Genomic DNA, 14060 nt, shown 5'->3' with positions numbered 1-14060 from the left:
TGGGTGCTTATCAAGCTCTTGCCCACTTAGCTTTGCATGCTCCCATGAAAGGGAGAGTTTGGAAAACCTCCCGGTGGTGGCTGCTGTCCTGCAGAGGGGCTGCATGGGCAGGGGAGACGCGGGGACGGGACTGCCAAGGGCTTACATCTGCCACTGCTTCTCTCTGCTGGAGCCTAGAGCAGATACAGTGGGTACTGCACACATGGCATGCCCGGGGTTGGACAGCCCGGGCACAGCCCTGGCAAAAGCCTTGGCCTCGCTGTGTGTTTGTACAGGGATGAAAGGTGACTGAAAGAGCTCTTCAAGCACAGTACGACATTTGTGTTTCCTGATTCCTCAGCAGGGAGGGACGGGTGTTACAGGTGCCCTCTCCACAACCTGGGAAGCACTGGTAATAAGCACAATCAATTAAACTGTCAGAAGGACCCGGGTCAATCAGTACTGTTCTTGTTGCCATTTGGACTGGGTGCTGATGTGCTAAACTATGTACAAATACACTAGAAAAAGGTGAACAAGACATTCCCAAATCCAAATAATGCTCTTATGGTGCTACTTTGTGCCCTGAAATGTGGGAGTTTCACATGTATGTGCATAATTGCAGCAGTGGTAAAAGCAATCTCATAAAATATTGAGGTTCTGCATGCCCAATTTAGGCAATTGCCTAGAGCCTCCTATGCCCAAGTATAAAATAAAAGAAAAATTTATTTACGAGTATTTCAGAAGAAAGTGATATTTGGATAATGAAAAGACTCAGCATCAATATCTTGGCTGCTTCTCTGCCACTGCTACTGCAGCAAAAATGGGGAGTGACATCTGTGTTACCGACCTGTTTGTGCCCTTTCTTGTTTCCTCACAGGTGGGCAAAGAAAAGCACTAAAGGAAGAATAGGTGGTGAATTAGAGTAGCAGGGAACACAAAAAAGTGACGCTGGATCAATTATAACAAGCAAGGTGTGAGGAGACAGTCATGCTTTTTGTTATTTCTAAAGAAAAATGGTTATCTGGATGTGTGAGTAAAACAAGGCCAAAAAGCTCTCCAGTCATTTCACTGTGCAGTGCAGGTGCTCGATCCGCAATCCACGGGTGTTCTCTACAAATGAAGTTCTCTATGGAAGTAATATTTTTGCCCACTGAGTACATTAGGCTGCTGCACTCTTTGGGAGGGAATAATTCAGGGTTTGTTTGAACCCCTTGCAGAACGAGGCCAGTGCCAAGTGGTCTGCGTTTTACGACGAGGCCTCCAGGAATGCCAGCAGCTTCCCGGTAGGCAGCATTGAGGATAACCTCATCAAGCTCCAGATCCAGATTCTCCAGGACAGAGGATCATCTGTGCTGTCACCAGAAAAATATAATAGAGTAAGTTGCCGAATGTACCTCATTTTCGTTGGGTGAGTTGAGCTGCCTCCCACAACACCCTCAACTGAGAGCATGGTGCTGTTGCCACTCTGCTTGTCTTGAGATGATGCTGTGTGTGATAGGGAAGTGTACCTGTTCTAGATGTTTGTAGGAATAGAGGACTGGAAGGGGGGGTCTAGCCTAGGAAGCTGATTGCCATTCAAGTCAGCAGTTTTGCCATCAAATGAATTTCAAGCACACACACACACACGCGCGTGTGCCTCAGAGTTGTCCTTGCAAAAATGACAGGATTAGTCATAAGAGGAAAAAAAGGACCTGTGGTAAGTGCTTGGTGAAGTCCAGACCTAGGGCAATGAGCAGAAAGAGGTGGGTGAAAGGACATCCATTGAGTCAAAAAAGTGCAGGTGGTGCATTATCAAACTGTGAAAAAGAGAGGATGTTTTGTGGGCACCTTGGGATGCCTGAAACTGGGGAGGGTTGGTGACCTCCTTCCACAAAAAGCCACTGAAGGCCAACAAGATTTAGCAAGATTCACAACGAGATTTGACATTTGCACTGGCAAGTCCATGTAAGAGGCAAGTGTATGGATAATGCCTATATGTGAAGTTGGAGTGAACAGCTATGCAGACTAAAAAGGGGTTTATAGCCAATCATAACCAAACACTTGAGAGTTAAATTATTTTCATTTTGCTGGAGATTGAATTGAAACATAGCATTGAGTCATGGGAACCTACAGTCCAGGATCCTACAATCCTAATTATTGAAGGATCCTGAGATTTTTCTGCTAAGTGCTAGCAGTGCTAACCACCATAGAAGAAAAACAGCAGATTGGCTGGATCTCTTGAATCTCCAGATGAGATGTGTTTCTCGAAAGACACATTACATTGGTGGGAATGCTGACAGTTCATACAAACTTATATTTATTTTGGAGCACAATAGTGCACACTGATGGTAATGCTGTCTCAGTTGAGGAGGTATTTTCTTCAGTACCCTCCCTGTTCAGACATTTAGAGTTTCCTAGATAATAGCCTTTGAGGCTGAAGCTGTTGATTCTTTCTTGAAAAGTGACTTTTTGTAGAGTCTGATGTGATTCCATGGAAATATTTAGGTATTCTTCACTGATACAAAAATTTCCCTGGGCACCATTTTAATGCTGACAGAGATAAAGTTAGAGTTAATCACTAACTACCCCTCCCACTGACAGCTCTTTATAGTTCTGACTTAGAGCTCTAAATGAGAAATTTCACAGTCCTAAAGGAAAAGCTAAAAGTGGTACATGTATTTCTTGAGGCATGAAAACATGAAAACATTAAAAAACCCCAAAAACCCAAAGCTACGTAGCATGGGTTCTGAGATGATTTCAGATGGGTTTTGGCCTTTGGCTGAGCCAAGACATGAGCCATAACTTCTCTGTGATGATGTATAAGCAGATCTATGCAATGAGTGTGATGTGATGTTAAAACCACAAGCAACAGTCAGCCTGGCAGCAACTGCAGAAGGGGCCTTTTTTGCTGCCATTCAAAACCATGATCTCCCTAGGAAGTTTATGTGGGTTCATGCTTATGGAAGCACATTGCTAAACTTTTATTGTTTTGTTGCTGCTGTGTATTGATAGTTTTCCTGTGACAGTCAGGGCTCATTAAATCCAGAGATCTGTTTGACTGGATATTCAGAACCTGTAGGTTACATCATATATTTGGGAGATTATCTGTCTTTTCCAGCTAGGTCTGGTTCACTAATGCATTTAGGCAAATTCTTTCATTAAAATCTACTGAGCTTAAACATATGCTTCAATGCTAAGCTGTTGGGTGAAGTGTTGAATCAAGCTCTTAAGGAATTAGCATAATTGGCTGTTATTTTGCACAGAGTGGGTTTCTAACAGACTGTCTTGCATCTAACTTGCAGCTGGGCACTGTGCTAAGTACAATGAGTACCATCTACAGCACTGGGACTGTCTGTAAAATCAACAATCCATCTGAGTGTTTGGTGCTGGAGCCAGGTACGGTACTAACCACTGCCCCTACCGTGTCCTTTATCCTGAGGGTGCACAAAGAGAAAGCCCAAGGGTGGCTCCTGACTGCAAGAGGACAGGCAGTAATTTCAATAGATATATCCTGCTATCTAAAGCTTAGTCATAATTTAATTGCACCTTGCAGTTCAGGGAACTCCAGTGGGCCTGCTGCTCACGAGACGTACTCTCTCCTGCTTGTAGTAGACAAATATTGGAGGGGGCTGTTCAGTTTGTTTGGCAGCCTGCCTGTCACCTGGGGTTTGCCTACATCACAGAAAATTTATTTTTTTTCCCCTGTTGTCAAAGTCTTGTTGGAATCAATGCTGTGTTGAGGCCAGTCCCAAGAACTCTACCAACTCAAGGGAGGGCAACGCAGAGAGAGCATTTAAGACACTCATGATCTGCTCTGTGCTTCTTAAAAAGAAGGGGAAAACCTTAAATAAGAGAAGGATGCAATAAAATAATGGGATATTTCAGTATATCAAACACAAAGTGCTTTCTTCTCAGTTCATGAAATTTCTTTCACTTTGGTTCATTTGCCTGCTGTGAAAGAAAAATTCTGCTTTTTTAAGGCCTAGTACTTATTTTTTGTTCTGACAGGTCTGGATGCTATTATGGCTGACAGCACTGATTATCATGAGAGACTGTGGGCCTGGGAAGGCTGGAGAGCTGATGTTGGCAGGATGATGAGACCATTATACGAAGAGTATGTTGAGCTTGAAAATGAGGTTGCAAAGCTTAACAGTAAGTAATTTTTTTTTCTTTTTTTTTATAATTTCTGTCTTCCAGAAACTAGAAAACATACTGAAGTCTTGCACAATTTGCCCAGGAATTCAAAACTCATACATAATTTGCACATAATTTGCTCTTGGTATGCACGTCCCAAAGTAGACGCAATGCTGACAGATGCCATTGACCAGATCAGAAGTTTCTTACCAGCCTGGAACAAGAGGCACTTTTTGTTGGCACCCTTCTTTGTTGGCACTTTTTCCAAAGGCCATAATGTATCAGTGCCCTTCATTACATACTGTCTTACCCAGAACTGCATTGCTTGTAACTTATGGCCAAGCACACTTGATTTGAACAACTTCTGAGTGCTGTAGAGTTTTGGCAACATCTCCTCTTTCCTATGGGTCTTGACCTTCTTTCTGGAGCCACAATCATTGGTAACATTTATAAGCATTATTCCTGAGCAGGAATGATCAGATTTGGTAGGCTTGGGCCAGCATATGCAGCTGGATGTTTAAAAAGGATTTTGGACTAAGTGTGCTTCCAGTCTGAGATCTCCACACAAATCATAGGAAACTGTCTTTTCAAGGAACAATGGCAGGTGGCTGCTAATTTTCTTTTGAGGTCTTCTAAGATAGCTTCTGAAGTGGCTACAAACTGCAGCTGTATCACCTGCTTTCCTATACTCCTTGTGTTGCAAAACTTGTCAAGCTGGAGCTAGAGACAAGGGATAAGAAAATATAGTCCAAATAGTTAGACAGGGAAAAACCTCAAATATTAAGAAATGGTCATTATGACTTTCCTCCATACCACTAAGAAAGAAACTTCAGCAATGAGCCACTTCTACTCCAAGCTTGATGGAGCTCTTGAAGATTTAGTGGAACTGGGAGCTAAATTTCAGTTGTGGTGCCTCCATCTGTCCTGGTGGATTAGTTGCTGGAAGAGGGGGCCCATATTTAATGTTCACCAGTCTATACCTTTGGTGAGAATGAACCCCTTGATATCCAGCCTGAGCAGAGGCTACTGTTCCTCAGGAGCTTCAGTCAGGAGTGATGATTTCCTCTGACCTCCATCTCCAGATGGAATGACCCTAATTAGCAGATAACCATGACTGCAATTTCTGAATTTCTTGGAAACCTCCCATACCTGCACGTTCATGGGACAGAGCCTCAGGGAGCTCTCTACTTCCCGCTAGACCCAAACTATCCTGCACTTTGCCTTTTTGCTTTGGGGGAAAGCTGCAGGTCACCAGGGGATCAGAAGGGAGCTGCAGACCTAAGCAGTGCCACATGTGGTGTCCTGATGTGATGCATCCATGCTTTACAGATTATTCTGACTATGGAGATTACTGGAGAGCAAATTATGAAGCAAAGTTTCCAAAAGATTATGAATACAGCCGTGACCAGCTGATAGAAGATGTGGAGAATACATTTGAGCAGGTAAAGGCAGAAGAATCTCTCATCTGGGTTGTGTTTTGAAATGGTGGGCTCAGATGTTGGTGTCATGAAAAAAGATGAGACCACCTCTAAACTGGCTGATTGCAGTCTACCTGGGTTTAACAGATGTTGGGAGACATACATGAGATTTTTATCTCTGTAGCCATTCTAGGACCAGCTTGGTCCCCTTGGGCTGCATTGTCCCCAAAGGCTGAGAGAGGGAGCTCTGTAAGTCTGTGTCTCTTGTCCAGGTAGGGCCCATGGGGGGAGGTATGTTTCCTGTGGGGTAGATGGCTTCCTTGATACTCTGCATTTAAAGTTAGCAGTGTTCCCTTCCTCATACCTGAACATGACTTCTGGGGCTAGGATCTGGACTCAGTGCTTGAGCCCTGAGGCAGGGGGCAGAGCTCAGCTGCAGGTTTGGGGTGCACTTATCTGCCAGGAGAATTTTCTCAGAGGCATCTTCAAGGCTTTCTGTTTAGGAGTGATGAGTGGCATAGAGCAAAGTGAAAATAATTAGTTTCCTTCTCCTTCTCTGCCCCCAGATAAAACCTCTGTACCAGCAGCTGCATGCCTACGTGAGACACCACCTGGAGCGAGTGTACGGCCCCGAGCTCATCAGTTCCACAGGATGCCTCCCTGCTCACTTGCTGGGTACGTTAACATGTCCATGTCATGCAAGCCTGAGTTTGTACACAGGACAGTCACCTTCAAGGCATGAGGGAAGAGAGTAATTTGATTGTTTAATCAGGATAGTAGCAAAAAGGTTACAGATAAGAGAAGGGGAGAGGAGAAATGGAGAAATTCCTGGCAGAGATGACACAAGTGCTTAGCAGCAGAGGCAGGAAGAGAAGGCAAGTTGTCCTCATCCTCACCAGAGCTGGCAACACACAGCTCAAAACTCTAGCATTGGGCTGGGGCATTTACCTCCCCTTTGCAGCACTGGTCATCCTTAGAAATGAGAGTTTCAGAGAGAGTTGTTTTTCCTTTCAAATTTTAAACTCCCACATTTCATGACTTTGCTTTCAAAGCATGCAGCATCAAGCTGCTGTAATTGTTGTGTACTTGAATATAGCATGGAAATCACATAGACTAACAATGTGGATGTTCAGTTCTGAAACTATATGTACAAGAATATCTGACATTGGGTAATAAAAGCATCTTTGATGTGAGTTTGACCTATGCATGACTTCCCAGAACTGCTCCCCTCCACATCTGGATCAGACCAGTTTAGATATATAGAAATCCCTATTTATGACACTGCACAATTTATAGAGCTGTCTGGCACTCTTGGACAATACATAATAAATAATTGAAAGTATTTCTATGTTTCTCTCTTTTTATGAAGGTGATATGTGGGGTAGGTTTTGGACAAATCTGTATGCCTTGACTGTTCCCTATCCAGCCAAACCAAACATTGACGTAACTGATGCAATGGTTCAAAAGGTAAGACATGCCTTTATGCAATATACATTGTGTAACAAATCTAGACAGTATAAAAATTATGCACCATGTGTCATCTGCTCTCTAGAAAACCATGGCTTCCCTCAGGCAGACACACTGCCAACAGAACATTGCTTTCTGCATCTTTTTTTTGCTTTTCACCTTAATGTGTTTATGCATTTTTCACTGTACCTTTCCCCTTAGCTGTTCTCACTTTTTTCCTTCACCCAAGGCTCCAAGTCTATTTTCCTCAGAGACATCTATCCATTAAGAGATATATTTTGAACATATAAATATTTCAGGACTCCTGGAGTTGGCTGGTATCAAATATGACCTTTGCCAGTCATTACCATAATAAAATAGTTTGTACATCACAGTTTGTTTCATTTTTATCAGTCTTGTTTATTTGCATACATCTAGGAAACTGCAGTGCTGCCTGTTATCTTTTGATAACTGCATAGCAGCATAAGGTCTGTGTTTGAGATCTGTAGTGCTAAAAGCTGCAACAGCACCTTTACCAGACTAAGAATAGGGGTGAAGACAACTCTCTGCAGTCTTGCCTAAGCTTCACTTCTTTTAAAAAATAAACAATGATAGGTGGAATTTGATTTCTGCAATGTGCTTATTCACCTGGAATCTAACCTTCTGTCATAGGGAGCACTCCATGCAGATGTTATGCTGATAAGAGAAAAGAAATAGCTAAAGGTGATTCATTAGCAGTTTGCACAAGTCTGCATCACTCTCACCTCTATTTTATACTGCTGATCCCCCGTCAAAAATCTGTATCTGTTGAAGTATCACCACAAGGAGGGAAGCATTCCTTGCAGAGCCTTGGGGCAAAGGCTGAGCTCATCCTTGTTGGTTGATGTCCCCAATTAAGAATTCTCATCCACCTGAGCTGTTTGCTACCTAGATCTCTGTGAAAGCTAAAGTCCGGTAAATGCAGAGCTCCTGCTATGTAGGATAATAAAACTGCTGAATGGCAAAAATATCTTGGGCACTACCACACAGTCACAATCTGATAAGCAACTCCCACAGGCACTTGTGCCAGGTTTTATAGTTCTGGCTGAAATCTGTCATGCTCGTCTTCTGGGAATGTAGCTCCACTCCCTCAAATGAGTTGTCCCCAAGTTGACTGAAGTGGCTGAAGAGTCAGATCCCAGATCTGGCATGCTACTGACAGGAATATCTTTCTTATCTTACCTTATCTTTTATTGAGAACTTCTCTGGTCTGGGTCAGGTGCTATCAGCTGAACCTCTGAGTGCAGAAACCTATTTTGTTTGCAGGGAAAATACTTAATTCCAGTTCCAAGCAGAATTTCCAGAAGTGCCAAAGGCAGACAGTGCTATCTTACTCTCAGTAAGCCATGTGCTGATCTGAACTTCCTGGGAGATAAAGTCAGCTGCCCTGCATTAAGGAGGACATTGGGAACAGGCTCCGTGCAGAAGCAGTGGTTATTGGTGGCATTGTCTCTTTCAGGGATGGAATGCAACTAAAATATTCCAAGCTGCTGAGGCCTTCTTCACCTCCGTTGGCCTTGATAGCATGACTGAGGGCTTCTGGAGAAACTCCATGCTCACAGAGCCAACTGATGGCAGGAAAGTTGTCTGCCACCCAACGGCATGGGATCTGGGGAAAAACGATTACAGGTACTGAAATTGCTATGACCCCCTTTTATACCATCTCCTAGAATAAACATATTGTCACTAAATGTGCAACATCCTGGTTTAAGTTATAATTTCTCCTTCTTTATTTTTTTCTGGTTGATAAGAGGGGAAAGGAAGAGAAGATCCTGTAGGACTGTTAACTTTTCTGTGTAACTTTTTCCATGAAAGTCTAAGAACTACTCTCAAATTTTAGCTGAAAAGTGACTAATATTTATATGATTTAGAGAACTAATTATTATATTCTAGGGCTTAAGGAATAAGCAGAAATGCAGGTGCTTGTGGATACCAGTGAGATTTGTGGACAACTGCATATTCTGCAGCAATGGCACCGGGTCCCTGGGTAGCAAGAGAAAATCTCCTGAGGGCCCACTGTCTATCTTTAGCAGTTTCATGAAAATCCATCAATCTCTTCCATGTTTGGAAAAGGAAAAGGACAACAAGTCCCCACACAATGAAGTTTTTTGGCAGGAATTCTGTCCCCTCTTGCAGTCCCCACAGTTGCCCAGGGAAAGAGTCTGGTCCCCAGCAAAGCCTTAGTGAAAGCCATCAGCCTCACACCTTAGCACTCTGGGGAAGGTGAAAAGAAACCCTATTTGGAAGAAATTCCTTTATTAAAAAGTATCTACAAGAGGATGAAGTAGCAGAAGTCACTAACACACAGGGTTTTTCACACTACTATCTTCCTAAGATTGGTGGTGCTTACTCATTCCCACACACACGGTGAGTTTATTGCTAGGTTTCAGAAAGCAGATGCTTTCTCACAAAACAGTGATTTTCTCTTACACTCTGCACAATTTCAAGGCGACTGAAGGTGTTTTGCTGAGTTCCCCTCAAAGTCTCACTCTTGCAGGAGGAGCTGCACTGCATAGCAGGATGTAGCAGCCCAGGTTTTGTGAGGGGCAAGGGGCATTAGCAAGCTCTGGAGGGGCTTTGCCCCATGTCTGTGGCAGACAGGTCTCAGGCAGCCACTGCCTAGGCCACCGTCTCTCTAACCACAATCACTTTGCTCCGGTGTGCAGGATCAAGATGTGCACCCAAGTGACCATGGATGACTTCCTGACCGCACACCACGAGATGGGCCACATCGAGTACGACATGGCGTACTCTGCACAGCCCTACCTGCTGAGAAGCGGCGCCAACGAGGGCTTCCACGAAGCAGTAGGGGAAATTATGTCACTTTCTGCAGCCACTCCTCAGCACTTGAAATCTCTTGATCTCCTAGAGCCAACCTTCCAAGAGGATGAAGGTAAATAAATGCATAAATATTATGTATTTAAGTGAAAGCACTTGCAGGCCTTATTATGCCTATGAACTCAGCAATCAGCTGAGAAGCTTCTGAAAATCTTACGACACTAATTTGCCAAAAGTACTATTTTTTCCCCAAATCACGTTGTGGAGCAAGGATCATGGCTTTACAATGCTGCTACATAATTCAGAAACAAATAGCTAGCACTTCATTATCTTCGGTACTGAATTCATCCTTAAATCTTCATAGTTCATTTAGATGAGTCTCCAAAACACTTTTCAATTTTTGTTGCATGAATCCGTACATATCTCTATCAAGGTATGTATTTAGCAGTTGGAATGAAACTGCAACCTTGAGATTTACATCTCCCATTTGAGTGAATATTGAGTGAAAACATGTCGGCCCTTGTTATAATGCAGTTTGTCTGGCTTCCCTGAGTGTTGCCTTAGAAGGATGATGTACATTTTTGACATTTTGAGATGTCTTCAACTCAAATTCCCCAGAGCCTGGGAAGGCTCTCAGTGAAGGATAATGAAATGCAAATGCCAAAGGCAAAGGTTATTTAGGAGGTTGGGCAAAAGAAAGAGGGATAAAACTGCATACAATACCTAAGGATTTTACCTTATGTTTTTTTCAGTTGTATTCTTCCTTCCATGTTTTCTTTAGTGAAAATCTGTGATTCAAACAAGATGTAAGCATTAGCTGTAAAAGGAAGCAACTTTAGCCATCAAATCAGATACTAATTGTTACCATAACCATTACCTTAACTGCTTCTCTCTTCAGAAACTGAAATCAACTTTCTGCTCAAGCAAGCACTAACGATTGTTGGAACAATGCCTTTTACTTACATGCTTGAGAAGTGGAGGTGGATGGTGTTTAGGGGTGACATTACAAAGGAGGAATGGACAAAACGGTGGTGGGAGATGAAGTAAGTTTGTGAAACAAAGAGGATTTTTTTCAAATGAACCTGCAAAACCAACCCTTCCTCCGCAACATACTGAGGAGCTTGTGCCCCCATAAGGCAGGATCTGTTTTCCTGGGTGTTTCTACAAATCTCTGTAGAGTGCCAGCTAGAAACACCCAGTGTGGTTCACACAATATCTCACAAGCCACATATCCCCATTATCACTGTGTACAGCCCCAGGCTGTTTACCTTGCCTCTCAAAATACTTTCCCCACCATTTTTAACGTCAGTTTCCTGATAAAGACAGCACACGGGATGTTCCAGATCAACATTGCTGTCCCCCTGGTTCATGCCCCAAGACATCTTTGTAGCTTAAGTACTTAAGTACAGCCCTTCCCTAAGTCTCATTGGTCATGTGTTCTGGTGTGCTCCCCACATCTTCAAGGACACTTGCCAGCCTGAGAAGCATGCTGATCTCAATCTACCAACTATCTGTGCACACTTCTTTGCTTTGTGTTTCCTCCCCATTGTCTAGTGGTTTTGGAGACAAATTGTCTGAAAGTTTGCAGACTGATTCTTTCCTTTCTTATATATTAAGATACCAGCTTTATTAGTCAAGAAAATACAGTTCCCTTGGCAAATAACATCCAAAGGTGCATTATCAGATTATGCCCACCAGTCAATCTATTTTCACCACCTTGGAGCTCAAGATTTAAAAGTAGTTTGATTCAGACTACATTTTGGAATTTCCCAGGTTGGTTATAATATGGGGACAGAAAAAGACAAAGAAAGCAAACAAGCCCCACACTGAAAATGGAGCTTGCACTCTGACATGAACATGAACACTAAGCCTCCATCAGCAAACAGAATCTATAATAAAACTTGATATATGCAAGTTTCCTCACCTACTGTAAAAATCAATCAGCTTCAATGTATTCAAAAGTAGCAGAGATGTCAGATAAACAGAGAATGACGAATTGTTCAGGGAAGCTTATCACATCTGTTGCAGCGGCACCGCAAAGCTCTCCTGGAACAAGAACTTGAAATATGAGCTTACAGAACATATTTCCATGAAAGCTTATTACCATTTTCAGAACTCAGAGCATGGGTTTGTTTCTATAGTACTGCTCAGGAAACACAGTTTCAGGAGAGAAAAATAAAGAGAAACCTTCTCTACAGCCCAGTGGCACAGGAGTCCATCCACCTTTTGGGTAGCCCAGTCTCTGCATGCACTTACCCAGAGCAAAAACACAGGTCTCAACTTGGGATGGCCCAGGGCATGAGGTGTGTGTGTGAAGCTCATCTTGTAGATTCTTTTATACCACTAATTTCTCCCTGCACACTCTGCTATTATACAAATTCTTTCCTTGCACTCTTAGTTTTAAAGCAGCTTCCTCTCTGTGGTGTCCAGCTGTGGAGCAAAACTTGCTTGGGGTTACTGGGAGCTGTATGGAATTCTTCTGTTTGGAATTTAAAGATGGTGCACATACGTATCAGATAAAACAGAAGAAAAGTCGAGTTGGATTATTTTTCTTTATTGTCTCTTAACAAAAACCCTGTGTTTTTCCTTCATCCCCAGGAGACAAATAGTTGGTGTTGTGGAACCAGTCCCTCATGATGAAACCTATTGTGACCCTGCAGCGCTGTTCCATGTGGCCAATGATTACTCCTTCATAAGGTAGTGCAATGTTTAATTCATTACTTAAATTTTGGCTACAGAACAAGCCCCCGCTATCTGAAACATCTACTGGAAAGTCTTGGGACCGAATCTTATTTTGTTTAAAGTCCAGACTGAAGGTCACTGATTTCAATGGAAGTGTTTCTGTGGACATCAAGGGCTGCTCCACAATAATCTCTGAGCAGTGAGGAGGCTGCTGAGCTTCTTGCTGAACAGAGAAGCTTCGTGCTGCCATCAAACCAGCAGGAGCATTTCTGTATGAGGTGTTTACCTCTTGGGGAGTCACAGTGCTTTGTGTCACTTGGGCCACGCACATGCAGCCCTGAAGCAACTAACTCTGAACATCCCTCTGTGTCCCACCCATTACATTTTAGAGGGTTCAGCCAGAGTGGAGAGCTGGGCTTAAAAACCTTACTCTCTCCTTTTTTTTGTGGCAACAAACAGATCTGGGGCTCTTCTGCTGCATTTGATCTTGGCATTTAGTTAGATTTGAGCAAGCTTAGCCTATAATATCAGCTGGCCTCTCTCCCTGCGGTGCAGCCGCCCATGTAGGAGTGATGGCTGACACAGTAGAGCTTTTCGAAGGCCAAGGGCCTGCGGGCTTCCTTGCCAGACAACTAACAAAACCTGTGCCTCCCTTTTCCTTGCCCTTCCTTTAGGTATTACACCAGGACCATCTATCAGTTCCAGTTTCAGGAGGCACTTTGCAAGGCAGCTAACCATACTGGCCCTCTTCACAAGTGTGATATAACCAACTCCACTGCAGCTGGTGAGAAGCTGAGGTAATGAAGCAAATTTCTCACACGTGTAAGTCAGAGTATAACAAAGCCTAAGTCATCCTCGAAAGCTTCTGGAGTTAATGAGGTTGCATCAAGGATGAACCTAGCTTGGAAATTTAGCATGTATCTGCTCAGTTCATTTGGACAAGTTGGCTAGATTTATGTACACTGATGTTCTAAACATCAAAGGTTTAATTAGCTATTAATGGAAATAAAATATTTTTATTAATAGGAATAATAGGAGAAAAGAGGGAATTCAGAAGCAAATAAGAAAACTTTTATAGTGATCACAGAGTATTTTGCAAGTCTAGATGGAATGTGGCAATAACATATATTACCTCTCATTTCACATACACAGACAATTGCTGTCATTAGGCAGATCCAAACCCTGGACTGAAGCACTGGAAAGTGTAACAGGAGAGAAATACATGAATGCAACACCTTTGCTCCACTACTTCGAACCTTTATATGAATGGCTGAAAAAAAACAATTCTGGGAGATTCATTGGTTGGAAAACAGACTGGGCTCCATGTACGTATGGCTTGTGAGTGATTTAAGGACTCCTGTTAGTCCTCACAACTCTTGATTAGCAAAGTCCCTCTCTATTGTAGCTGTTGATGGCTCTTGTCCATAGGGAGGAGGGTTACGGGAAATACAAACCAAGCAGTAAGTTTTACTCACAGGAAAATGGACTCATGGCCAGAGCTGGAGAAGTCAGCATGAGGTTTGTCAGAGCCCCACCCAGTTTTCAGAAATTGAGGTGCTTTTGTTTTGCGGTTTTTTTTGTCATAGAGGCAGTTCTCAGACTGTG

The 14060-nt window shown here is 43.0% G+C and overlaps 1 protein-coding gene across 2 annotated transcripts in view; it reads left to right on the top strand.

Moving 5' to 3' along the window:
• ACE2 (angiotensin I converting enzyme 2) overlaps positions 1 to 14060 on the top strand; it is a 33198-nt gene that overhangs the window by 10017 nt on the left and 9121 nt on the right. For both annotated transcript variants that reach the window (XM_027689064.1, XM_027689063.1), the window contains exons 3-14: positions 1197 to 1355; positions 3261 to 3354; positions 3967 to 4110; positions 5422 to 5534; positions 6077 to 6185; positions 6880 to 6977; positions 8455 to 8624; positions 9662 to 9888; positions 10672 to 10816; positions 12372 to 12470; positions 13130 to 13252; positions 13608 to 13780. In XM_027689064.1, coding sequence (XP_027544865.1) covers positions 1197 to 1355; positions 3261 to 3354; positions 3967 to 4110; positions 5422 to 5534; positions 6077 to 6185; positions 6880 to 6977; positions 8455 to 8624; positions 9662 to 9888; positions 10672 to 10816; positions 12372 to 12470; positions 13130 to 13252; positions 13608 to 13780 — 1654 coding nt within the window. The remainder of the gene's footprint in view (positions 1 to 1196; positions 1356 to 3260; positions 3355 to 3966; positions 4111 to 5421; positions 5535 to 6076; positions 6186 to 6879; positions 6978 to 8454; positions 8625 to 9661; positions 9889 to 10671; positions 10817 to 12371; positions 12471 to 13129; positions 13253 to 13607; positions 13781 to 14060) is intronic.

Source organism: Neopelma chrysocephalum, unplaced genomic scaffold, assembly GCF_003984885.1.
Source record: "Neopelma chrysocephalum unplaced genomic scaffold, ASM398488v2 Primary Assembly neopelma1_76, whole genome shotgun sequence".
NCBI classification, from domain to species: Eukaryota; Metazoa; Chordata; class Aves; order Passeriformes; family Pipridae; genus Neopelma; species Neopelma chrysocephalum.
The sequence above is the reverse complement of the archived record's forward strand: the minus strand, read 5'-3'. Positions and strand labels throughout refer to the sequence as shown.